The sequence below is a fragment of the Neopelma chrysocephalum genome, unplaced genomic scaffold (genome assembly GCF_003984885.1).
Source record: "Neopelma chrysocephalum unplaced genomic scaffold, ASM398488v2 Primary Assembly neopelma1_188, whole genome shotgun sequence".
NCBI classification, from domain to species: domain Eukaryota; kingdom Metazoa; phylum Chordata; class Aves; order Passeriformes; family Pipridae; genus Neopelma; species Neopelma chrysocephalum.
Genome location: NW_020897850.1, coordinates 2,491,165 through 2,515,300, shown reverse-complemented (window position 1 = coordinate 2,515,300; position 24,136 = coordinate 2,491,165). Strand labels below are relative to the sequence as shown.

The following is a 24,136-nucleotide window of genomic DNA, read 5'->3' as shown; positions in this document are numbered from 1 at the left end:
CACGAGGAAGACGGTCTGTCAATAAGGCAAAAATAAAAGCTACCCAACAGTTTACTGTGCCTTGTTGTCAGGGCTGTGTAACTCTATCTCCTCCAGCCTGGAGTAACAGCAGTTTGAAAATATTAGCTTACTTCTGTGGGAGCTCAGAGAGTTTGGTGGAGCATGGGGGATATAGGTGGAATCTTGGTATGTTGTGCAGATTTGTGAGCCCATGAGGATGTGAGGGCATTGCAAAGCATCAGTGACCACTGAGACAAGTTATTGTAGGCAAGAATAATACAGCTCCTTGCTTTCCTGTTGTTGATTCCGATCCTGATGGAAGCAGCAGCTCTGAATGATGTAGTGTGGCCAGCCTGGGGATTATTTCCAGCAGCCCAGAACAGCACAGCTGCCATTATGTGCCACTGCCTCATAGAGGGTCTCTACACACAATCCTAGGACCTCATGGCCCCCTCACCCTCGGAGAAGACTTTTCCAGTTCAGCACTGAACACTGCAGTCATTGCATGTGGATAGGGAAATCAGGGAGGGAGAACACCAGTTTCTAGAAACTGAACAAAAGAAATGTGCCAGATTTTTTCTTCTCCTCTCATTCTGACGCAAAAAAATACACAAACTATGTCTTGGAAGAGCTGGAAAAGAATCTTTTTATAGCTAGAAAAAAAGCCATCAGGCAAACACTGAATTATCACTTTTTGTTTGTTTGTTTCTATCTTGGCTATGCAGAGTTTTATTTTTCTCTGAAAGCCCTGTATTTGTCACACTGAGTCATCTGAGGTCAAGCATCTCAGACCTCTCTGCCATAATGCCCATCCTTTCTGGGATGGTCTGGGCACACTGCAGCTGTTGGCACCCTCGGGCAGTGCTGTGGTGCTTGGTGAGGACCAGCAGTGCCACCATGTGCAGCTAGCTCCCTCCTTGCCTTCCTCCCTCCTGGGCACACCTTCCCACGCTGTGCCACAGCTGGCACCTCACTGTGGGACGGGGACACTCACAATGCAGGGCAGCACTTTGCTCTCTGGGGTCTCTTTCTCCCAAGATTCCCAGTTTTCCCTGGTCTGTCCTATTTTATTGCTGGAAGTTTTCAGCATTTCAGCCAGGTCTGGCTGCAGACTTCACTCAGTAGAAGTGCCTTTATTTGGCTGCAGTGCCTTAGGACCTTATGCCACAAGCCATCTGATCTCTCTTTTGGGTTTACATTTTCCTTCTGAGTGACTGATTTTTTGGCACAGGAAACATTTTTATTCCTGATGAACTTCTCTCCGAGTTGGAGTTTTGTGCAGTGATATTGTTTGGACGTGGGGGATACACTGTGCTGAACATTTGGCAGAACTGAGAACAATCCCTTCACCAAGAAACTGGCTGTCAATGTTTGTCTTTCACTGGAATAGCACAATGGTGGTTTTGAGCTAAATAACCAAACTGGCTTGGGAACTTATGACACTTGTCATTCAAAAATGGTCTATGGTATAAAAACCATTATAGTGTCAAGTTTCTCATTTCAAGTCTCCAGTTCTGTGAATCACATTTTCCTGTATTAGTAAAATAAGGATGATCATCTTTTCTATGCAGTGTGGATTCATTCACTACCATTTCTAGAAAGCTCTGAGATCCTCAAAGTACACAACTGAAGTTCAACAGAAGTAACCCTATTTCATAAGTCTGGCTCTTTTGCCACCCAAAGTTCCTCTGTGGTAGGCTATGGCCAAAATCCATCCTGGCATCCCTTCACTTCTCCCATCAGAGAGCATCCTAAGAAACACACAAAATCACACACTTTTCCTTTTTGAGATAAAACCACGTCTACCTACACTTTGTACGCATTGTATGCAACTAAGTCACAAATACACCCTGCAGGAGTCCCAAAACAGTCTCAGGCCTCTGACAGTTGTGCTCAGTTTTACATTTATGGGATTGTCCCACTGGGCCATATCTAAACTCCTAGGTAGAACCATTTCAATCTGAACTGGAAAACGCCAGCCATTTAGCATGAAATTATCACATTTACTGAAGTAATCAGCAGGTTTCTTGCCCCTCAGAGCAAAAAGCTGGGATGGTTGTTATACAGACCAAGTGCACAAAAACTGTTTAAACAGAGAGAGTAGAATACAATATATAGTTAATACTTACAGGAATTCTACACAGGCAAGTTTAATTATCTGATTTTCCATCAGTTCTCTGATTCTAAAAAATGCCAGAGGATTTTTAACACCACAAGAGATCGAGCCCTCTGTTTCATCTCTGGGAGGCAACATCAAACTGTCGGATGTGCGTCACCACCTCTCAGCATCTATTTTCATTGGGAATGAGGCATTTGGTATCTCCAGAGGAGCTGGATTTTGGGTTAGCATGAGATCGCATTGTTTTCTTCTACAACAAAGATGCTGATTCTTGTTGGCTTTTGGGAGTTGGTTTGTGATGTTTGGATTGTATTATCAGGATCAAGCACCATATGGGTTAGTTATCAGATCCTTCACGAAGCTATAGTTTTCCCAACACCAAACAAAAAACCCCAAAGGGGCGATTTTCTTACTCTCGTGTTTCTGTAAGACAGAAGGAATGCTGTGGATTTTTTTTTTCCTTTCTGGTGACAGGAAGTTTTGAAGCATAACAAACAAGATGTTTAGGAGAGGTCTAAAGCATACTTTAAGACATGGCATTAAGGTATTATTTTAAAATTATTTTTTTCCTGAAAGCATTCAAAGCATTCTTTTTATTAAATTTACTTAACAAACACATATGTTGTTCACACAGTGCAACTAGTTTTCCCTTTAAACCAAAGATTTCTAGCATTCTGTAAGCTTTTCTTAGAACACACCAGGAGACAGAATAAAGGCACTCAGCTTGGACAACACCAGGCACTGCAGGAAGAGCCCTGGGAGGACGGATTCTGACCAGCACAAACTGTGATTTTTTTCCCTGGGTGTCTGTGGGGTGGGCTTCCCCACACAGAAAGGCGGTTTGTGTCTCATGGTCAAATTTTCAAAATAAGTGAGAATTCTGTTGACCCTCCAAATGGGTGGCCAGCTCATCACAAAGAATTGTCTGTCAACTGGGTAGATTTGTGACAGGGGTGAGTGGTCCTACTTACGGACTGAACCCATGACCCCCTAATCCCATCCCATGGCTAGTGCCTGCCAGACTGTTCAATGGTCATTAGACCTGGGTGAACAATTTGGACAAAAAAATGGAGCCATTCTGGGGATTAAAGATCCAAAGAAACCAAAACCCAGCCCTCAAAGTTGCTTTGGGCTTTCAGTTTCCACTCAGTTTTGTTTTACAGTGGTGTTTTTCCCATGCTACGTGTTTGTTTTGCCATGGCAGTAAACTTTCATCCTGGATCCTCCAGACTACACTAGCAAAACTGCAGGATATGGCACAAATCCTCTGTGTGTGAGCTAGAGAAACTGGAGTTTAGGGATTCACTTTGATGGAATAACGCACTGGTAATCCAATAAAATCAGGCACTTTGATTTTTACCGGGGATGAAATGCTCAGAAGTTGGATAAAAAAAATGTAAACACTGGCTTAACTCTAAGAGTTGTTTATCAGATAGAAAGTTTTCTATAGAAAATCTATGAATTACAGAAAATTCAGAAGGATCTAACAATTTGAACTGTTAATATTAACCCTTGGGGCCCCCTGAGTGTACAGAGTGGCCTGGAAATGAAACAGGGTGACGGCACTTCAGCCTGCAACCAAAAGACACGTTTGCACCAGCACATGTCCTGCCTGACAGCAACACTTCTCTGGCTTTGTCTGGAGACATGAATGACCCAGGAAGGCTGGAAGTGATGCCACCTCATTTCTCTTAGTTCATGGATGTCCAGTTACAGCAATTCTCCTGTGCAGCTGCTCTGATTGTCTGCAGTGCAATGAAACCAAAACCTAACAGTCTAGGATGCTGCTGGTAGCTTTTCTTTTATAGGACAGCTAAATGTAGTTCAGATACAAAGGTTGCACTTCTCTATTAATTTGTGTGGCACTTAAGGGTAAAAAGTTAAAAAAATTGGTGGCCCAAGAATGACAGCACTGGGGGGAGAAATTAGAATAAGTATTTGTTGGCAGTGAAGGAAGATTTATGTGAGTGTGGGGCTGGCAGAAGATGAAGACTTGACTGTGGCTCAGATTTAGCTGTTAAACCAGGCTTAACCTGCCCTGGGTGCTCACACTGTGTGTGCCACAGCCTCTGGACCCTACAGATTGCATGTGACTGGAGCTGTTTGGGTACCACCTCTGTGGGCTCAGCTGTGCATCCCAAACAGTCCTTCTCTCTTACCTCTTTACATCTCTCCACTCTCTGTATTGCGTGGCCATAAAGGGATTTTTTCAAATTATTAGATTTAGAAAGAGAACTGGAGGAAAATGACATTTCAGCTGCCTGTAGGCAGCAGCATCTTCAGTTTGAAGGCAAGAAGCAGCTAAATTGGGGTCAATGTGCCACATCACAAAAAGGCAGGTAAATGCCTGCATGTGTGTGTGGGATCCTTTGAGAGAAGATTTGAGAGGGAGAAGTTTTTCATCCAGCTGCTTTCACAAGCTCATAGCGATTTGCAAAATACCAGGGACACACCCAGCACGGGCCACTGGGATAATAACACAGATGCACAATTTTTATGGCTGCCTACCAAACTTAGAAACTCCCTCTGGAAAAACAACTCAAAATGGCTTTTGCTAATCCTTCTGAACACCTGGAATAAGCTCAATGAGCGAGGGAACTAGAAGAGTTACTGTGTGGTTTCCCAGGGCTCTTACGTCACTCAAAATTAAAATTTTGAAACAAGCAGCTGAAAGAAACCTTAGAAATTCATGGATAGCCCTGTTGGGTGTCACATTGTTTTGTGCCAGCGTTGACAGTTCCGATTATAAAACAGAGACTTTCTGTTTGCAGAAAGCCCACGTGCTGCACACAATAATGTTTTGAATGCTTGGGAATCTGCAGATGAAGTATATCTTTTATATTCTGCAGTTTCTGGGAAGTTCCCCACTTTTTTTCCCCACTGGAGGCTTTCTCAGACTGCAGGTATTTTATAGTAATGTCCAACTTCTAGGAACAGGCCTGAAGGTCTGATGAGGCTGTGACACACTTTCACCAGATCTCACAAATTAAGCACTCTTGCTAAATTAACAGTCTTGCTAAATCTTGGACTTTGCCTGCAGGACCTCCCCTTTCTCTTCTCCTTTTAACCTGTTCACAGGAGAGAACAGACTGCCAAACTTTGGACAGAGCCAAAATATGCACTTCAGTTAAGTTTAATTAAGGCTCAAAATTGATAAAATTTGGAAAACTCCCATATCTATGCATATGTCATGTATGATGGAGAAAGTTCATTTATTCTTATTTGCTATATAAAAAACAACAAAAATGTGGATTTTACCTGTTGAAGTGTGAAATCTTTCTCTCTCCATGATACAGAATTGTTTCTGTGTTTATCTCTTCCAGCCATTTTGGTGTTTCAAAGCCACATTTCCCCCCAGGGGAAATCAAAACCCCTGATTTGTTGCTGCAAGGTAACTCCCCCTGTGGTGGGGTGGTACTCAGCAAACAGCTGTTTCTCCCTTTCAGGTATCAGCCTGACTCCTTCTAGTGCTAAAGAAAAGCCCAAATGGGTGGGAGGCAAACTCCATCAATGCCAAGCGTGGATTGGTCACCAGGTGTCTTGGTGTTCAGGGATGGGAACTGCTGGTACTTTGCAATGTGCATGTTTGCACAACTGAACTGGCAGCTCCTGCTAACTGTGCTTAGAGAGATATCAGAAAAAAATGGTCTGAAACACAAGTGTTTCAGCTGGATTTCTAGATCTGATAAAGTTCTGTTCATAAAAGGAATCAAACCATTTTATATCGACACCATTTTTCACTAGGTTCACTCAGATAAGTTCAATTACACATTCACCACCCTCATCACTGACAAGACCAAAGCAGGAATATTCCAGCCCTGTGAATTGCCCTGGAGAAGTGCTGCCTTCCTGCAGCTTCCAACACAGGCCTATCGGTTTTCTCTGGTTTAGCAAACCAAACACTACTTGAAACCCTAATTGCTTTGGAATCGTTATTTCCCACACTTCAGATATTTTAACACCCTATTTTATTTTTATTAATTTTTATATCTACAAGATGTGTTTTCCACCATGTAACAAGATGCCCCTAGAGTAAAGTGATTGGAGACAAGAAAGAAAAACCTCGTTATACAGTAGTTTGCCATGAAAAATTCCAAATGCCTGCTGGAAGGCGATGAATGTCCACTGTAAATGTAAATTTGTCTTTACAATAGGACACATGAGGCATGTGAGGCTTTTCTGTTCTCCGTGAGCCTTTCTTTGGTGAAAAAAAATCGAACCCAGGTAAACTATAGATGTAACAGTCTTCAAGATATCCTGCTATCAAGTGTTGCCTCACTGGCTGATTAATAAAAATTATTGCAGTGGACCAGTCATGCAGCAAATAAGATAAGGTCTACTTAAAAGCAGATGGGGGTCTCATTTTTGGGGATAACTCTCAGGAGCCAGAAATACTCTGAGCCACAGGTGCTTTGGCTTTCTCTTGCTCTGGAATGAGCAGTGAGAATTCTCGAGAGGCCCTGGCCTGTGCACATCTCACTGTAAGACAATGTCCCCCCTCCTTCCTGCTGCAGCCAAATAATTCCCTGCCGGCTTCCCAGCATCCATCCTGTCCCTCCTGGCTGGCAGGAGGCTGAGGCTGTGGGTCCATGTTCCCTCATCACTAGGGCATTACAAGGATGGGGTCCTTGCTCCCGCTCCTCTCTCAAGCTCCGTCCTTGTGTGAGTCATTCCTCTTCTCACTCATCCCACCACTTTCATTCTTGACCATGCCAACAACCAAAGTACATTCGCCTATCAGGCACTATTTTTGGGTCACTTCCTCCAAGAAACCTCTACCTTCCATCTGAAGGGAGCAAACACGTTGCTGTCTGCAGCCCCCAGGTCCAAAGGCTTGGCTGGGAGCTCCAGCAGCAGGGAGAGCACCCCAGGGCTGGACCAGCAGCCTCACTGCATTTCCCTTCCAACAACACACGCACCGAACGAGGATTTCCCAAAGCCAGGGGTGGAAAACAAAACTAAAAGCCTAAACACATGCAGATGCCACTCAGAGCCCGGGACGCTCCTGCCAAATTCTGCAACCGATACACGGTCAAAATATTTACTCAGGAATTCCTAATGAAGTGCCCCATTTGGAGGGGGTGTCCAGTTTCAGATGTGTCGCAGTGTCACCACGAAATGCCTCGGTGATTCCTCCTAACAAAGGGCCCCTTGTGCGGGTTTTCTGTCAGGCAGCGGGGCAGGTTTTGGGTGCAATGCCCGGGTTTGGGCTGCGCAGCTGTGTTGCTGTTCATGGAACCCGTGCGGCTGAATCCCTGCATTCCCGGCTGAAAACAAGCCCCGAATCCCTGCATTCCCTGCTGAAAACAAGCCCCGAATCCCTGCATTCCCGGCTGAAAACGAGCCCTGAATCCCTGCATTCCCTGCTGAAAACAAGCCCTGAATCCCTCCATTCCCTGCTGAAAACAAGCCCTGGCAGCAGCAGCTCCAGGTGAGCACGGGCAGCAGGGCATGTGGGATCACCTCCTGTGATTGGGGTTTACTTTATATATTTTCCACTCGTGCAAAGACTCTTAAGACTCTCTATAAAATACTTATGTGATGAGCTTCCTATATGTGAAGTTGCAAGGACATAATAACACTTGAAATCATTGAAATGAGTCGTGCTCAAGTTCAGTGAATGCTTACATTTGCAAATACAAAATTGAGAATCAAGAAAGCAAACTATGAATGAAGAGTACAACCAGCAGTATTGAATTATATTTTACATTCTTAAAACTCACATGATTTTAGGCTTTAGTGTTTAATGCTGAAGTGTTTCAAAGACCTTTACTTTTATGAGTTGCTTGAAATATATAATAATTTTCACTTTGCTGTGTGAAAAGGGAAGCTGGACTTGTTGAGGTCCTGGAGGGAAGGTACAGCCATAACAGGAAATATATTTTGAGGGAGAATTTTCTTTTTTAGTGACAGGATTTGTCTGTGTTTGCATAAGTAAACACGCATTATTTCAGAAAATAAGCTGGAACTTGTTTCCCACTGCCACAAACTTCTGCTTGCTGTGACAGCCCTAGTTATTCATTCAAAGGATGAAAAACTTGATGTTTCAGGGTCCTGATGCAGAAACCAGACCTTCCAAAACCTTGTTCCTCAGGTTTAGTTTGACGGAAGTTTGAACTGTCCTATCCAAGCCCAGATCTGCGTTTGGTTCTTTTTTTTTTTTTAAATTTGGGTGTGACTCTGTTTATAACCATTGCTCAATTCCAGTGCTGGTGTTTCCCTTGGATTGATAACAAAGGGATGGAGAAAGGTGCACACTCTGCATGTGCCAGACACTCAGGGCAGTTCCTTGGGAGCTGTGACATTCCTGCAGCAGCTCTGCTGAGCTGGATGAGCCCCGTGGATGGTGCTGAGTGGGATAACCCACGTGGATGGTGTTGGATGGGATAACCCACGGGGGTGACCCAAGAGCAGTGTGTGGGGCTGCCGTGCTGTGGGGTGGTCACAGTTCCTGGAAACGGCCCCAAGAACCCTCACAAAGGGCTGTGCTCTGGAGTTGATAAGAATCAAGGAATTTTGCACCGCAGAGAAAGATTAGATGGAAGAAGAGGACAAAATGTGGCATGGGGGGTGAAACATTCCCCATTTGGTAAAAAAACCATCCTGTCTCCTCCAACCTGCCGAGGGGCAGGGACAGCCCTCGAGCCTGTGATGGAGGCACACACTGAGGGACGCCGCAAGAACAGGGGAGAGGAAGCTTGAAATGCTGCTGGGTGCATTTCTTTAATATAAATAAAGTTTTCCAAAACCTCAGTGTCATGATTCAGCTTTTTTTCTGGCACTGGAATGGTAGTAATAATTTAAAAGTAGGCTAAACAAGTCTGAGGGAATATGCTGGTAAGTTCAGGCCGGAGAGGGGGAAGTTCCTGGAAGTAATAATAGAAAAACTAAGACCCTCCACCCCCAATAATTGCAGTTTAATTGTTTTAATGCACTTTACAAACACATAATAATTACAATATCCTCACAATACCTTCTGGGGCAGATATGATCATGCTTATTTTCTGGATGAATAAACTGACCCACTGTATTGAAATACTTTGACCAAGGCCTGCTCCAAAAACAATGGGAGACCAAAGAATACACTCTTTAACCTAATTATGAGAGAGTAGTGATGTGTATGGAGGAAGCAACTAAACTGAAAATTATACGTGGGTTAGATGCTGTGGCCAACTTTTTCTTGCTTTCTTTTGTTTTGAAAGTCATAAGGTTTTGCTGCTCAACTAACTTGAGATAATAGTTAGTGGAAACTGTGGAGGCTCACCAGTTTGAAAAAAATCATGTCAGGAAGTTCTCATTGTTTTTATCAGTTTTTAGTGTTTTAAAAATATTTATATCACATATACAAACAATTTTTATATATAATTTTTGCCAGTAAATTGATGGCATAGCCTCAGTAAGTCAAGGACTGTCAGATAAAGACCATAAAGGTCATAAGCCATTGCATAGAGAATCTTATCTCTACATCCAACTCGTAATATTTTTTTTAAGGTTATCGTATCTCTTGGGAAGTCCTGATTTAAAGACATCATAATTTAGATATTTTATTCATTTTTTTAAAGTGGAGAAACACTTTTTGCCAGAAAAAAAAACCTTAGCTCAAAACCTGCATGAATCTAGAGGACTCTCTGCTTCCAATTGATGCTCCTATTGTTGCTCAGTACCCACAAGAACATGGATTAAAGCTTCAGGTCTGAGTGCTCCTGCTCCAAACACTGCAAGTGGACAGAGCTGCAACTGCATTTTGTTCCCATTTTTGTTTGATAGGCAGCACCACAGAGATGCTCTGGGTTTGTGATACCTTGGCTCCATACCTCTAACCCCCTGCAAGCCAGAAATAAAACCCCGTAACTGGTGCATTTCTCATGGATTGTTAACTTTGGAAAAGATGCACAAATACCTGTTAAAGGTAGGGTGAGTCAGGATTTCCATTCCACAGTAATAGCAATATTTCATCTTGCCCTGGGAAGAGTTCTCTATTTCACCCTTTTTGCTCTGGCTTTGCTGTAGTTCATTGAAATGGCAAAATGCAATACTCTGATTTCATTGGAATAGAGCATTGATGTAATTTTGCAGTTACCTTTGTGATGAAGTTGATAAATTCCGATGAAATTATTTAATTTTGCTTAGTCAGCATTTTCCAAAAGGAGCATTTCCAGTGGGAAGTTCTTAACACTAAGAAAAAAGGCTTAGGCTGGTGTTCAAAATGGAAAGGCCGTTCTGTGCCATTGCTGACTTGTCCAGACCCAGTTCAAGCATCTCCACGTGGGCCTGGCAGGTACCTGGGAGATGTGACCTGAGGTGTATCCGTGTTGTCTTATTTTTTCCCCCAAATATTACCATTTAAAATGTAGCCTGTAAAGATGTTGAAAAATGAGCCAGTAAAGATGTTGAAAAGTGAACTGAAAAATGAAAAATAAACATGCTAAAGTGAAAACATATGGCAGGTGCAAGTTACATGCAAACCTTATAATGAATTCTGAAAATATACTTGAAGAATGAGATCTGCAAATGCTTCTAGTCTGGATGGCACATATTAATGATCACTCCTGTGTGCACCATGATGTTTGCCAGATCTAGAAGCACAGTTATGCTGGTGAACTTCATTAATCATTCAATAACCTGAGTGTAATAATGGGCAAGAGGGTTGGTAGCGTCAAGCATTCTCTAAATTGTGCTTAACAGTTTCAAATGAGGGATGGATGAACTGGCTGCAGTAACTGAAACACTAAGCCTGAATCTACATTCAAAGCAGACATGAGTTTCAGAGATTTATGAATGATCAATTATCACTATTTTTTGTTTTTGAATAAGTCTTGCTTTCCACATCTCACGAGCTGATGGCTCTGGAAGCAGAAGTGCCAAAATTCCATTTGTTCGTTTTTTCTGGCACAAATCTGATCAGGAATTACCTCAAAATTTCCAGCCTCTTTCACTAGACCAGAGACACTGGGATAAGCTGGCACAAAGAACCCACCCTTTTGCCCAGCGCCTTGCCAGCCACGTGGCAAATGCAGCCAGCCACCTCAGCCTGGTTACAACCTGCCTTTCTGCTTTCTCTCCCCAGAGCTTTGTCGTCCGTGGTGGCTTTAGGAGCCAACATCATCTGCAACAAGATCCCCGGGCTGGCCCCCCGGCAGCGCGCCATCTGCCAGAGCCGCCCCGATGCCATCATCGTGATCGGGGAGGGGGCACAGATGGGCATCAATGAGTGCCAGTACCAGTTCCGCTACGGCCGCTGGAACTGCTCTGCCCTGGGGGAGAAAACCGTCTTTGGACAAGAGCTCCGAGTAGGTAAGGGTGTCTCCCGTGTGGTGCCGTAGGGATGGGCTCCCGGGGGCTGCTTTGCTTTTCCCTTCCTTGCTGCGCTCCCGCAAAGGTTCAGAACCCTCCGGGATCTGCCCAGAACAGTAACTGGCAAGAGACAGGAAATCTCTGGGGATCTGCAGATGAGGTCACTCCTATCTGTGCAACATCATACCCAGGTGCCTGCACAGCCATCCATCAAGGCCAGGAAAAAATATTTCCAAATGTTGTCTTGTTAGAGGTTGCCATGATAACTCTGGTGCCTAATATGGCCAATCAAAAGGGAACTGAAATCAGCTCAGAAAAATCCCTCTGCAGACTTCCCAAAAGCTTAAGAAGTGGGAAGGTCCCAAATAATTGATGGAAGTACTGTGCATACAGCACTGGCCTTCCAATATGTGGCAGTGACACATTTTAGTGTTGTTGTCATACTGGAAAGAAAATACTGCACGTGATTTGAGACAGGAAACCTATTCAAAGAAAATAATACAGGACCTTGGCCTGACAAGCTGTTAGCTGGCAGAAGTTAAATCAATCACTTTCCATTTACCCTATGCCTGATATTATTTCAGAGGGGAGATCATGTATATTTTTTTCCAGCGCTGAGATCATTATTTTCCTCATCACCCAGCTGGGTATCCTCAGCCTATTCCTGACCTTTTCTCTCTGCCCCAAGGGCTGCCCACTCCCCACTCTGTGTCTGCTGCTCTGTGTTGTGGTGTGTGGCTCTAGCTGTGACACTGTCCAGCTCCTCAGCAGGGTTGTAGCCTCTTCTTCGTGTGTCCCATTTTGATTTGGGTGACAACCCTCCAATTCAATGGTTCAGGCGAGTCTTGTGCCTCCAGCACAACTGAGTGTGGGCAGACATAAGATCTCATTGAAACTGCACGAAAAAAAGGCAAAACATTTCATCTGAGCAAAGAGGAATTGACTCACACAGTGCTTTGGCTGCCAGAGATCAAGGCTTTAGGTTTTTCCCTGACACCCTTGTGAAATGAAGGCCAAAAGCTGAGGCACACCTCAGTCCGTGAGGGAACTGAATATTTTTTCAAAGAACATGCAAGTCTGAGAATCTGGCAGAGGTCTGGCTGTTCTAAGGGCACAGTGGCCCAGTTGTAAATTGCTGTAATGGAATAAATCCATTGGCATCAGGGAAATGGACTCACATTGGCAGGGAAACTGTCATATTCTGTGACCATTACTCCACACCAAGCCACAGAAGTGGAGAGGGCTAAAACTAATGATGAAAAGAACTGGTAAAGCAAATCAATGGCAAAAGTCTGAACTTTTTGAACTTCAGAAGAAGGCTGGGTAGAATTTAGTTTTGATGCTGAAAAGCTGGTGGTGAGGAATTTGCTCATCAGTGTGTCTCTTCCCACATGTGTCCTAAGATAATTTCTAATGCTATTTAGATAATACTTTTTGCCTAACTTTTATTTCTGAAAGAGTATAAGTGGAAGGCTTTAAACATGTTCAAGCCATATTTACCAAAATGTTCACCAGATTCTTGACCTCTTCACCAAACCTGGGTGGTTTTTTTGCAGCTCTGAAAGGCCTGATGTGGAACCTGGTGGGTTCTTTCATGGCTTAACCCAAACACAGACAAAACTTGGCAGTTGCAGCTGAGTTCTGCTTTGACATTTGTTGGGTGTGAAACCACACAGACTCCACCGGATGGAGAAGGTTTACATGACCCCTTCCAGCCCAGCCAGATGAGTTCCATGCAGGTCTATAAAGGATCCCATAATTCACATGTCTTTATTTTTTTATTAGCAGAGTAGCACCCAGAGATGATGAGGTCAGTATCTAGGAAAAGGGCAGGGTTTAGGAAGTGGTGTTATTACACTAGCAAGGGGGAAAACGGTAAAAGAGGGACAAAGGTTTAAAAACCCACCACTTAAGGGTGCAAAACACTTGTAAGCATGAATAAGCACGAATATTCACATGTGCAACAAAACACATCCATGTCTGACACATGCAGAAACACTAAACCAGCCATTTGGTTCTGCCTGAACAGACTGAAGAAAGGATTAAGACTAAAAAAGACAAGCACATTTTTCACTTCATCCCAAAGGAAAGCTTCGTCCCAGAACCACTTAGGCAGATGAACATTTGAGTTATTCAGGTCATAGGGTGGGGAGGGCAAGTAAGCCATGATAACATGGTATTAATTGCTCTCTAGCTGTATGGGAGAGAGAGGAGCTACTCTTTAGCCACTAGGACAAGACTCTCCCACCATCACTGACAAGTGCAGAATTATGGTTATTCTAATTTGTATCTTGATGCAACACTTCCCCTTCAAAAGTCAAAGCAAACCCCCAGACTGATCCAACGTGAGGTTTCTCCAACAGATGTGCCTCTGTTGCTACCACCACCTCTCAGGGGCCATTAACTAAGTGTCTTACAGCCACAACCAAGCAGCAGCTGGAAGGCACAACAGAGGGACAGCTGTCCCCCCTCCTGGGGATCCTACTGTGCCAGAGGGAGTCCTCAGTTTGTCAGAGCTCAGCTGGATGGGCGATGAGCTATCGATTCAAAGAGGTACTCCAGTGAGTGAGGGCTGTAGCACCACTATAGTACATGGAATCTGTATTAAAAACACTTGAAATAGTCCAGAGGACAGAATAACAACTGTAGAAATAATGTTAGGCGTGGGGCATTCGTGTTGGTGTGAAAGATTTATAGCAGCTAGAGATAAAAAACGACAGAGAAATCTAAATTAGTAGCATGAACAAAGGCTGTAGCATGGGATGAATTAGTCAAGCATTGTATAGAGCTTATTTTGGTACATTTATAGCTGGGAACTTTTCCATAGTCATGCCAGCCCCAAAGCAAAGTCAGCCCTGCGCTCACTGCACTCATCCTGTCCCTGTCCATGTGTGTGTCACCTTCCTGCACTCATCCCTCGTTCTCATGCCAGCTTCTCACATCCTCTTTTGCTCTCTCCACTCGTTCCTCTTCCTTTCAGCCTCTTCAGCAAATTACCTCTTTAAAGATTACCTCTTTAACAGATGGATTCAAACACATTAACTGGTTAATGATATATCATCATCGTTGAAAGATAATTGCCTTCTAACATTTTGAAGGCAAGGACCCTGATCTGGATGGGTAAAGCCTCTGGTCTCATCAGGTTATTGATGCAGAGGAGCTGCAGCACTGGGGACCAGTCTCTATTCCCCCAAAAGATGGGCAGAGCAATATCACACACACCTCTGAAAGCTGGAAGCAAAGAACTCCATGCAAAAAGAGCAGGCAGGGCAGGCTCTGGGGTGTGAGTCCAAATCAATAATGGAAATGAAACCTACTGTTGGTCTTTGGCAGTGGATTATTCTGGCTAATTATTTGTGCATTTACCATTTCCACTGCAATTCTCCAAACTGTAGGTCTTATAAACAGACAGCTGTTACCAGTGCTAAATCCAGGTGTTTTGAAAAATGTATCTGTCAGGATATCAGAAGTGATCTGTAGCTGTCTCCTCTCTCAGACTCGTGATGTGGAAAATGGCCATGACTTAGCAGTATTTGGCCGTGTCATTAATGCCATGATTTGGCAAACCATTGAACTGGACACCTGACAGGGATATACCAAGAAACAGCCCAAAGCCAAGGGAGTTTGGAAGTTGGGCTTTTTTTTTTCTTTTTCTTTTTTTATCTCTGACCTTTTGTATGGGTTTTCTGCAGTTTTCTGGTGTGTTGAAAGGAAGCATCTGAAGTGAAGTTACAGCCCTGCCTGCCGTGGGGGGTTTAGGAAAGGAACATCTTAAGAAGCTTCCTGTCACCTCCCATTGGCTCAACTTTTGATCCACTCTCCTGGCAGAAAAGGGGAGGGATGAGAGAAAACACCTTCAGTTTTAGAGACTAACAAAATCTGAGCATGGATTTGATTAACTAAAGAGGACTTCACGAGTTATTTTGAGAAGCACAATCAGAATATAAAGTTGAATGTCACAGTTACACACAAGCATGCACTCGAATACACACACAAACACCTCCAGTTTCCTACAGAGCACTAGGAAAGGGAGGGGGACAACTTCTGAAGGCAAGATACTCATAAAAACAGTGATTCTTTCTCTATTTGCACTGGAAACAGGTAACATTGTAAGTCCACTCTGGATCCCAGCCTTTTAGCTGCAGGTCTGAAAGAACACGGGAATTGGGCATGGGAGATGTGTAAGTGATGGCATCATGGACAAATGGCTGGCATCTTATCAGACATGCTGAGGGGGTGTCAGTCAGTAAATTATTCCTGGTTCAGGCCATATATAGGCTTAATTAAAGTTGGATTCCACATATGAATCCAGTCATTTTTATTCTGGGCTGTGATGATGGTTTAACCGAGATGCCAAATGTTCATAAAAACTTCCTACCAAAAATGGGAGGAGTAGAGAGGCTCATTATTCTCCAAAAATGGAAATTCATGTCCAGGCAGATAGATTAATCCAGCACAGTAGTGTCTAGTGTGGTATGAGTTGGCCAACTTGGAAAGCTTGACTTTCAGTGCGAGCAGAAAACTTGCAATGCATGAAGACAGGCGGCATTCCTAGGAATGCTTTACAACCCTAGTGTGCTTTAATGCTATCAGCAAATCAATAAAGGGAACCATAAATGAATCCAGACAGTTTGCTAAAGTAAGTACATTTCTAGCTCACTTTTTGCCTTTCTTTCACTCCTGCCATTTCTTTCTCTACTACTTTATGTTCTCATTTTCTATTTTTTTTAAATCAACTTATGTTGTTTGCTAAATATTTGTTAATGCTTAGCAATATTCATATATCAGGTTGACTGTATGTTTATTATTCTAACATCTGTGTATTTATTATGGGAAAATCTATCTTTACGGACTTGTGCTATATCCAATAAAAACAATATGGGGGAAAGAAAGGAATTGTACAGCTGGAAACGATTTGGAGGGGAAAATGAGTTGGAATTAGATTATTTTAAATATGATACAGAGCAGGGTACACACTTCACCGACGGAAAGGCAGTAATTATCTTTGTCATAGCAGTAGGTGCTATGATTGGTTTAGGCATTTGTCAGCCATTGGGAACCTCAATTGCACAGTGGCTTTTGGACCTAATGTGGAAAAATTTCGGGGGTTTTGTTGTTGTGTAGCATGATCCCAGACAACAACGTCTGTCCTTTGAGCGTTAAAGCAACTGATCAGAAAGAAATTTGTTTTCAGTAATTTGAACTGGATGTTGGGTGCTAGAATTGGGTAAAAAACCTTCCAGTGTGAGGGATGGCTTCGCAGGACATGGCATCAGCTTCCAGCTCCCAGTGCAGAGGGCTGCCTGGGATCCCAGGAGAGAGGGGCACAGGATGCATTCAATCAGCTGAAATCTGTCCTAGGACTGTGGGCAGCTCCAGGAGACAATCCTGGACCAATAAAAACCCTGTCTCTATTGCTCACACAGCAACCTGGAGTGACTGCAGATGCCCATCTCCCAAAATGCCATGTGGAGTCACTGCATTTGCAAGTGTGATTTAGTAAACTATAAATACCACGGCAAATTTAATGATCTGTGGCTTATGCAAGGAAAACCCTTAACAGAAGCACATAACAAGATGTATTTCTTGGTTATTTAGAGAGGGAGAGTTTTCTCATTATAGGCCTGAATGAAAAAAACAAAATAAACAAGACATGCATAATGAACTACCACCCATATCCCTGGGTAAGTGGCCAGCAGGCAGAGACAGGAGGTAAAGAGTAAAAAAAACCCCAAATCTGAGGCCATCCTCAGTGTGCTCATTTTGCAGGAAAGATTTACCACACTGCAAACAGTCACTGCAGAGCCTCCTCTTAAAATGCCTCAAACAGCGCCTCTATTTTCACAACTGATATGTTGTTGCTGGAAGGAGGAACAAAAATATCCTTAACCATAAGGCTACCCAGTCTATTTGTTCTGGCTGGTTGGCTCTGTGTTAGGGCTGTGGGGATGTCCGTGCCCGTCCCCCCAGCTGCCCTAGGAAGGCAGGAAGGCCCGGCTGGGGCAGGGCTGGGCTGTCCCCCCACACCCCGGGGCACCAGTGACCCCACAGGCAGGGAGGGAGCAGCCCCAGGCAGGGAGGGAGCAGCCCCAGGCAGGGAGGCTGCCCCAGCAGAGCAGTGCTGTCCCTGCCCTGCAGCTCAGCAGTGGGAAGGAGGGTGTGATAATCCGGGAGCTGCAGGGCAGAGTGTGTGAGGGGGCATTTCAGTTTGCATTATCATCTTCGGGGGAAATGGAGGAGCTGATCCAAACACTTCATACTTTCTGACTGGATAAAGGTTTTTGCTATCACAAGTAGCAAAGCAAGACAGTAACCCAAACCAGAATAAGAAAATAAACCTCCCAGCTGGCGGTAGCTGACGTTGTGAAGGAGTGGTAAAAAAGTTATGAAACAACTAATGTGCTAAGAATTTATATTATTTTAACTGAGGTTCAGTCTCTTCTACATTTCTGTCACTTGGAGGTTTTTAGAACAAGAAAAATATCTTTCTATTCTAAGGAAGTACTGTTGTATTAAAGAAACATCCTATTGTGAGAGGATGGAGGATTCCCAGCTTAGTGAATCAATTTGAACACTTGTGGGAGATAATTTCTCTGTGCTTTAAGAATTTCTGAGATGCCACAACCTCATAATGATTTGGTGAGGCTTTAGTAATGTTTTCAAAACACGCTGTAAACCAGAGATGAAAAGATAAACATAAATGGACACTACCATTTGTAAATTATGAGCTGACAGTAATAACTTTTGTTTGACTTTACTAGAAAAAAATGTCAGTTTGCTACATTAATTTTATCATCTCTATTTCTTTGTCTCCCTATAAAAGAAATGTCTATAATATATAATCTGTAGCATAGAATAATTTCTAGTATATAATATTTTCTAGCTATTAATAGATAGATTTTTATATATCCCAATTTATCTTCTCCACTCCCCAGTCTTTTTGTAAGGTTTTACTGTCTGGTTCAAGTGTAGCTCAGTTGTGTTTTCTTTTCTCTCAAGGGTCATGAGTTTGAAGAAAAGCATAAATTCTTTTAAATTCAAATGTTCTTGTTGCCATTTAAATATCTACCTATTTGGCAGCAGACTTGCTTCAAAAGGCAGATGTCCTTATTCCAAACGTAGCAGTAACATGGTAATACAATTATTTGGTGAACTCTGTGTGGCTTGCAGCTGGATGAGAAATGGAGGATATTGACCTGAATGAAATCTGGAATTTCCATTCTAGGGAAAGGGCCAACTTTTAAAACTTCTATTTCATTCCATTGGTACATATAAAAATGAAGATTTTTCTTGGAACAGGTGCTTTTCTGTAGACATTTTCAAACTTGAATACACTGATAAAGCTGACTGTGAGCAGCTCCATTTTGGTTCTCAGTGCAGTGAACTGTAAGTTTGTGAAGTGCACTGATGTAAATGGATGTGGAGAACTGTCCCTGGGCACAGCCAGGTGTCTGGAGCTCAGGATCTGCTCTGCCATCTCCCAGGGGGATTCCAAGCTGAATGGCTCCCTCACACACTGCACAGCTTGGTAGGAGACATCGGGTACCACGACACACTGTCTGCCTGTGTCCTTAAACCCCCGGGCCTCCCAAAAAACTGACTGCCATGGGATGGGCTTTGGGACGTCGTTTCCATGATTCAAAACTAAATGGACCTTTTTCTATTGTATGTAATAGCTCCACTTAAGTGTCAGTATGGAAAAGAAACCTTTTGTTTTGTTTTGGGAGGGGTGGGTAGCCCTAGTTTTTGGCATTCTGGGATCACCCTGATGTACATGTGCTTACCTGTACCTTCTGGGTACAGGTGTTTGTCACGGGGCCCTACAGGCACAGTCTGTGATGACCTGCGACTCTGACCTGCTTGGCACTGGCCACAACAAAAGTCCTCCTTTCCTCTTGCTTTTAACTTTGCCTTTAGCTACTCAGGAAAACATTTTCCATATTGCTTTTCTGGTCTGCCTTGGCATGAGTGAGTCAGAGGTCCTGTGGAAAAGATAGCATGCAAATTCTAGGCTACTATTTTTTGAATACTCTACCGAAATTTGGACACAGGGCTAACTTTGCATAGCAACTTTAAGTTTGGCATTTCCTTACTTCCAAGTGCTTCCAAGGAACATTAATGCTCATTCAGTGCCACTTTTTTTCATGTCACTTCGTAATAAAATTGCTGGGTACAAATGATCCATAGCAGGCTGACTCATTAGTTACTTCACCATCTCAGTCCTATTGGGCAATGACTTACAATGTAATGCATGCTTAGAACAGGAAAGCAAATAACATTTAAAGTCACATAAAGCGGGGCTGGCCTTCACCCAAAATGACAGGAGCCAAATTCTGGTCCCATTACTGTTGGGGAAATTTTGCCACTGGTTTCACCAGAGCCACTAAAAAGCCTCCCGGCTTTTGGTTACAAGCAGAAGTTGAAAGCAAAGCTGAATTTCATAGCAGGGACTCAGCTAAAACCCAATTAATTAATTGGCAATCAACTATACAACATCTGACTTGTTAAGTACAGAGCAGCTTGGCAAAGAGGCAGGTGCTGCCAGCCCTGGCCATTGCAGGGGCAGTGCTTTATGGAGGGTGACAGGTAGTGCAGCCAACCTGGAGATCCTGCAAGAACTTGGGTTCTAATGACTCGGGAGATTCCCCGAGCTTTACTACTGCGGTTCACTGTGTTGTCAAGATCTCTTCCCTAGAATTACAGATGATAGGTTTGGTCATCTAGCTCAACCTCTACAGCAGGCAGGACAGCTAAACATAACATTAGACTCCAGAGTTACATATGTAGCAGCATCCCTCCCTTTCCTCCCCTGTTCTTTGGGATACGTTCTGCTTGGTAAACCATCTGTTTCTAAATTGAAAAGCTCGAAATGCACAGCGAGGCAAGAGCAAACATTACGAAAAACACGCTGTTTGTTGATCTTCGCATTTTGCTTTGCAAACAAGTGTTCAGCACCCAGGCTTAGATCACTGATCCATGCCGGCTGCTGTCGTGCCTCCAGTCACGAGCAATTTCTTTTCCTAATGAAGTGGCTGATGTATTGCACAATATTACATCTGACAAATACCTTATTTTCCAATTGACAACATTTCCTTCGTGCGTATCATGCCTGACTGTTTAGCCTTGGATTAAATTCTGCATGACTCCAGTTTATTTCTCACTGACGTCGAAGCACAATATTATTGTTACTGAGAGAAGAGACAGTTGAAATGAAAGAAATAAAGCATGTCAGCAAGAGAAAAATGAACTTATAACTGTAGTTGTAAGGTAGCTGTTCAGTCAGGATTCAAACTGGCCAACAACTTCATCCCTGCTCTATTTGCCCAATATGTGCTCAACTTAAATCCTTCCAAGTCTCCTTAAAGAGACTTCAAAAGTGGTTCACTTTAAATGCAGAAACAAGTGGTTTGCAGAATACAGAAGTCCTAGTGAAAGGCAGCATGTGAGACTGAGCTGATGATATGTGCTTCTGCCCATCCTAGATCCACCTGAAGTGGTTTTAGGAGACAACTTTATAATGCTCTCTCTACTGCAGAGGCTCAGCCTCTGATTTCTGGGATTCTGTGAGAAAGATGATTCCTAAGACTTAACTAATGTCAGTTCAATGGGCTTGCATTGCTGAGGAGTCCTTAAATAGTTTGCTTTCACCCCAGAAACCTCGTTGGTGCACTGGGAGAGAACACTGTTCTCTCTAGGTAGAAGCTCAGCAGACATGGACCGAACTGCTGTAGACCTGAGAGCTCTCTTGAAGTTGCCAAAAAGAAGAAAGTTTTCTTATGGATCATGATTTAGTTTTACCTGTTCACTCATTTCTTAATGAAAACATGGAAACTCATTTTCTCTCTGGTTCATCCTGCACCCACCCTGTTCAGAAGAGATGTCCATGCACAGTTCCATCTGACATGGTCAGTGCAACCTTGCAGTTTCTGAGGGCAATGGCACAAGAGACAGCAGTGATTTCTCTCTGCTGCTGAACTCATGGGCTTCAGACAAGAAAGGCAGAGAAATGAGGAGCCCCTTCCTCACTTCTTTCCTTTGGCCCAGTTTCATACCACACAACTGCAGGCTTTTGCACGAGATGTCTAAGATAGGAACCTCGTCAGCCTGTATTCCTTGTATGGTCAAAGAAGAGAGAGAAGCTCTTCCAGGGGGTGATTTGGATCTTAATTTGACTGTATGATTGTCCCTGTTGCCTGTCCTGGAGCTTAGACTCCCTAATTAGGTATCAAGCTTGTTAATACCTAATTTTTGTTTGTCTATGAAATTTTTTCACCTCTCTGTGTCTGTTTCTCAGGGGAGCATGTGGTGCTCTCATAAAGTCATACCTGCTTGCCCCACACAGCAGACACGGAAACTTGATCCTAACTTCAAGTCCCACCTATTCTTAGTACTCATTCACCAGTAGCACCTACAAAAGTTGTCTTAGCTGATGACTTTCAGACAGATACTGGCAAAAAAAATAAAAGTGCAGCAACCACAGGCATAGCTCTACCACTGCTCTTTGGAAATTTAAGAAGTGGGAGTCCAAAATTACCACCAGATGGTGTACCTATTTAGCAAGTGACAGAGACATGTTCCACAAGAAAGGGTAGCCACAGCCTCCACCAACCCATCAAGTAGCTTCCCCTGCTGTTTATTCTCAGCTGTGATAGAAATTGAATGTGTTTGAAACATGGACCTGCTGGCCATACTATCCTGTTACATTTAATATGGAATATGTTTCCAATCTTCGTGATGGAAGCCTTTCAACTGCCTGGTTAGGGCCGTGGGGAAGTGGGAAAGAGCATAGCAGACCTATGAGTGCATGTAAAGGGAGAAGGGAAGAAAAAGAAGTGGGCCAGGAGCAGCAGAAGCTGGGCCTGGTGAAGGGCAGGGAGCAGAGCCCAAAGCAGGAGTGGGAGCACAGAGCACCCGAGCTGGGCTGGGTCAGTCCTGGCTGCCAGGGCAGGTACCTGCCAGTGCCTTTGGGAAGGATGGTCTCGGGGTCTAAGGCAGTAGTTTGGGAACCTGCCAATGCCAGTGGCCCAGACAAGAACACAGAGGGTATTTATTAACTGTGTGGCAAAGGTGGTGAACTTTCCTAAGCAGTTCAGTGGGTTTTACTCTCTGACTGCTTCTCATTCCTGAGCACCTGGGACACCCCATACTCAGAGAAGGATTAGCACACCTCAATAACCATATATTTTCTGCCATATTTCTAGCAATGTCACAAGACCATGTGATTCTTTCAACTAGATTTGCTGGACATCAATATATTACCATGTGTAGAACATGAGAAGTTATCTATTCCCATTCAACTCTACTTCTTGCTTTAAAGAAAATTCTAAAGTAACAACTAGGTTCCTGGTAATCCTCCTTTATGAAACTGGTGCAGAAGAAAATATTGTGAGTCCCTCATTCCTTTGTATAGATGTGTCTTTTACTGCTTTCTATTGCTTTGGTGTGTTTTAAATGATGCCATAAATAGAATTAGGATATTGACAGAATTATTAAATAGAAAGATTGTTCTTTTAATTACAACTTGACCACTAAAGAAAGGTCTGAACTGAAAACTCCTCTGAGCAAAAAGGGTAAAGATTTGAACATTCTTTAACCTGAGAAGTATTAATGAAGAATGGATAAAATAGTTTTCCATTCTCTTTGTCCCAGCTGAGAGGAAGGTGTCACACCAAGAAGCTCATTACCATTCCCTTCCTTTTTCACATACCTTGTGGCTCCCAGTTCAGTGTGAGAACCATCATTTTATGGTTAAAGCATGGACAGGACATAATGGACTTGACTCTGTTCCCAGCTGTGCCTTTTCTTGTGACCTTGGGCATGTCACCTCCTACCTCGCTGTCTGGAAACTAAAGATGACTAATTTCAGTGAGGAATTGCAAGGTTTAATTAGTGAGGACCAGCCTCCATTTCAACATTTGGGACATATCCTCAAACAAAAATGGTTGCTATGAAGTCTTCCTATCCAAAGAGAAGGCAAAGGACAGAAATGTTGTGGGGGGATTGGGTCTTCTAGAAAGTGAGTCCTGGCCTGAAAAAAGACCACACTGAAAAACCTCAGTCGAGACGCCTGGTGGGATTATTAGCTTCGTTTGCATAAGAAGAAAGTTTGGAAACCTTAGCTAATTGTCCACAAAGAGCCTGAACTCAAATTTCACAAAGAGAAAATACTCAACTAATGCTCAGTACTTACATGGAACATCAGGAAGAGAATAAAGCCCACTGGGAGTGAGTGCTTATTACTTACTGTATGTGCTTGATTCTCTCAGTAGATCTTCCTGTCTGAGACCCTCTTTTTGCAGCTGCTGGTGCACAGTGACATCCTGACACCAGCGATGGGGCATTAACACCTTTTCCCACTTTCCCTTTCCCTTTCTCCTTGCTGTCTCCGTTTTCTCTCACTTCAGCAGTTCAGTAATGCTGAAACCAAGTTCCCTTCCCTTTTGTTTGCTTTTCCCTTTCCCATCGATGAAGCATGTTGCTTTATTACAGACACTGTAGTTTTAACTGCAGTATAAACAGAAGCTCTGAGCAGGAGAGTCAGCTGGGATTTCCCTGCCCTCTTACACAACCCAAGGTTCTGCAGCAGCCCCTTGTTTGTTTTCAGGGATTAGTGGCAATATTCCACACACTGCTGACATAATGAGGCATAAGCTTCACTCAGAGAAGGCAAGACACTGATTTTTGAGAGACCCTGGACTACTGTGCAACTAGGGATGGGCAGGG

At 43.4% G+C, this 24,136-nt stretch overlaps 1 protein-coding gene across 1 annotated transcript in view; it reads left to right on the top strand.

Annotated features, from left to right (window-relative positions):
- The window catches only part of WNT7B (Wnt family member 7B), a 71,732-nt gene that overhangs the window by 26,073 nt on the left and 21,523 nt on the right, over positions 1-24,136 (top strand). The window contains exon 2 of the mRNA XM_027702521.1: positions 11,187-11,413. Within this exon, the coding sequence (XP_027558322.1) occupies positions 11,187-11,413 (227 nt within the window). The remainder of the gene's footprint in view (positions 1-11,186; positions 11,414-24,136) is intronic.